Source organism: Aplysia californica, unplaced genomic scaffold, assembly GCF_000002075.1.
Source record: "Aplysia californica isolate F4 #8 unplaced genomic scaffold, AplCal3.0 scaffold00047, whole genome shotgun sequence".
Lineage (NCBI taxonomy): Eukaryota > Metazoa > Mollusca > Gastropoda > Aplysiida > Aplysiidae > Aplysia > Aplysia californica.
In genome coordinates, this window is record NW_004797317.1 from 1,942,287 (window position 1) to 1,944,562 (window position 2,276).

At 42.3% G+C, this 2,276-nt stretch overlaps 1 protein-coding gene across 1 annotated transcript in view; it reads right to left on the bottom strand.

Moving 5' to 3' along the window:
• LOC101848804 (netrin receptor UNC5B-b) overlaps window positions 1-2,276 on the bottom strand; it is a 205,910-nt gene that overhangs the window by 48,871 nt on the left and 154,763 nt on the right. Inside the window, exon 6 of the mRNA XM_035968228.1 lies at window positions 527-694. Coding sequence (XP_035824121.1) covers window positions 527-694 — 168 coding nt within the window. The remainder of the gene's footprint in view (window positions 1-526; window positions 695-2,276) is intronic.

Below are 2,276 nucleotides of genomic sequence, written 5' to 3' on the forward strand. Positions count from 1 at the left end.
CATTGTAAAGGTTTAACTCTACTTTCAACACTTTAACTTTAAGATTATTAAAGAAGCAAGACGTCCGATAGTGAAATATATCGACCGACAAAGAACACGTTGGTGGGGACGGGGGTGGTGGGGGAGCCTGGCAGAGACAACTCAATCTATTTAGAGGACAAAGATGACAGTGGTGAGGTAAATTAATATGTGTGGACAGAAAACAATTAACGTGAGGTATCATACAAGAGGATATAGTATGAGGAGAAACAAGCCATACTAAAAAGAGTTCAGCCAACTTTTTCAGTAAATCTTTTTGAAAAAGTCGTCAATAACCAGAAATAAGCAATGAAAGACGAAAAAGTCAAAAACACCAAAGCTTCACAGAGGCATAGTTCTATATGTACAACCGGCAATTTTCTACGAATCTAGAAATAAAAGCCATAAAAAAAACCGCAGACACAACATTAATGTATACAAATCGCGGTTTGTCTAACAACAGAAAAAGACAAATGATTGACACCAGTTGTTTCGGACATGTACTCACCGGCACAGTACTGGCCGCACGTGACCGACTGTTGCTGCTCACCCTCACACGGGAGACCGCCGTTGTAAGGCGAGGGCACAGTGCACGTGCGTGAGCGCCGTTGTTTGCCTTTGCCGCACGTCACGGAGCATTCAGTCCACTCGTTCCAGGATGACCAGCCGCCATTTTCTGGGAAAATAAAAGGTAGGATGAGACAGTTGTCTGGTTTCCTCGATGTATGCTTGTTTATGGCGTGAAAAGAGACGCAGAAGAGAAACAACAACAATAAATAACAACTGCACTAACAATGATAGTGATGATAAAGCAGACATTACTATCATCATTGCCATCATCACCACTACCAATAACAGCAGCAGCAACAACAACAAAATTCAGAAGAAGAAAAAACCAGACAACGAGGAGCAGCACCATGCATAGTTCATTGATAATGTTTTCTTTAAATAAAGACTCAAAGAACAAAAACCCAAGTAATCGAGCTTTTTGAGAGTGTGTGCGAGAGTACTGGATAGACAGACAGGCAGTCAGACAGAGACAAAAAGTTGGACAAGCACACACAATTCACAAGAGAAAGACAGTGGGGAGGAAGGGAAACCATGTACGACATCATCAACAAATGCAAGAAAAAGACGGAGGTAGCAAGATTGATTTTTGACCGATAATGATTGTGAGAAAGGCAGTGTGTGTGTTTAAAACGATGAAAAGAGGGTCAGGGGGGAAAAGACGTGATAAATCATACATCTCAAACTCATTTTACTGCACCAGCCGTACAAACACACCAACATTTTCAATCAAGATACAAAAGAGCACACAAGTGAACGACCGTGCCACAGACAGACAAACAGACGACTCTCCACGGCCGCCGGTACAAGACGAGGGTCGCGGGTGACAGATTAGAGTGTCGACGTCACGTGGAACAATGTGGACACAGCGAGGTCTTGAGTCAGTTATCAGTCTCTTTGAGACTCGAGAGATGCCACGTCTTCATTTGGACATTAATTTTTCAGAAAGGAGGTCGCTGCCAGCTGCTGCGGAGGGAGGTAGGCTGCTTCTCATACTGCTGCTGCTGCTACTACAACGACCTTTGCGCTTGAGTTGCTGCCATACACACGTACAAAGACAATTTTTGTTCTTTCCCTTCTTGATAGAGACACTCCAATAGGTAGTGTTAAAGAAAACAACAGCTGGCAGTCAAAGTCAGGGAGGAATGCACTATTGGGGAGGGAGCGTTGAGTGTGTGTGTGGGAAGGGGGGGGGGGGTATACAGCGACAGAAACGACAAGACAGACAACTGTACATATTTTATATGAAAAAGTGAAAATGAAAAACAAGAGCACATTTTCTGCTATCTTTTTTGTTTCAAAAACAGAGAGACGAAAGGAGTGTTCGTTTCTTTTTTTTATGGCAGCAAGAATGAAAACAAAAACCAACTAAACAGTCCCGCTTTGTCGGTAACATAGACCTAACTGGAAAGTAAAAATGCTAAAAGTGAGATGGAAAGCCGATATACAAAATGTAATACATTTCTCTTTCGTTACACTCGCTCAATGCAGGTGCACCATGTCTTCATATCGTTACCCATGACATTGCGTTGAATGGAACAAGCAACTAAAAAGGAATGAAGACGCGATACCTTGAACTATGTAAGAAATACTTGGCAAATTTCCACTGAACTTTTTCCTTTGTTTATGCTGTGCGCACGTGGTAGATTATATATTTTTGTGTCGTTTGATCAGGCTAAAGAAGGTTGGGG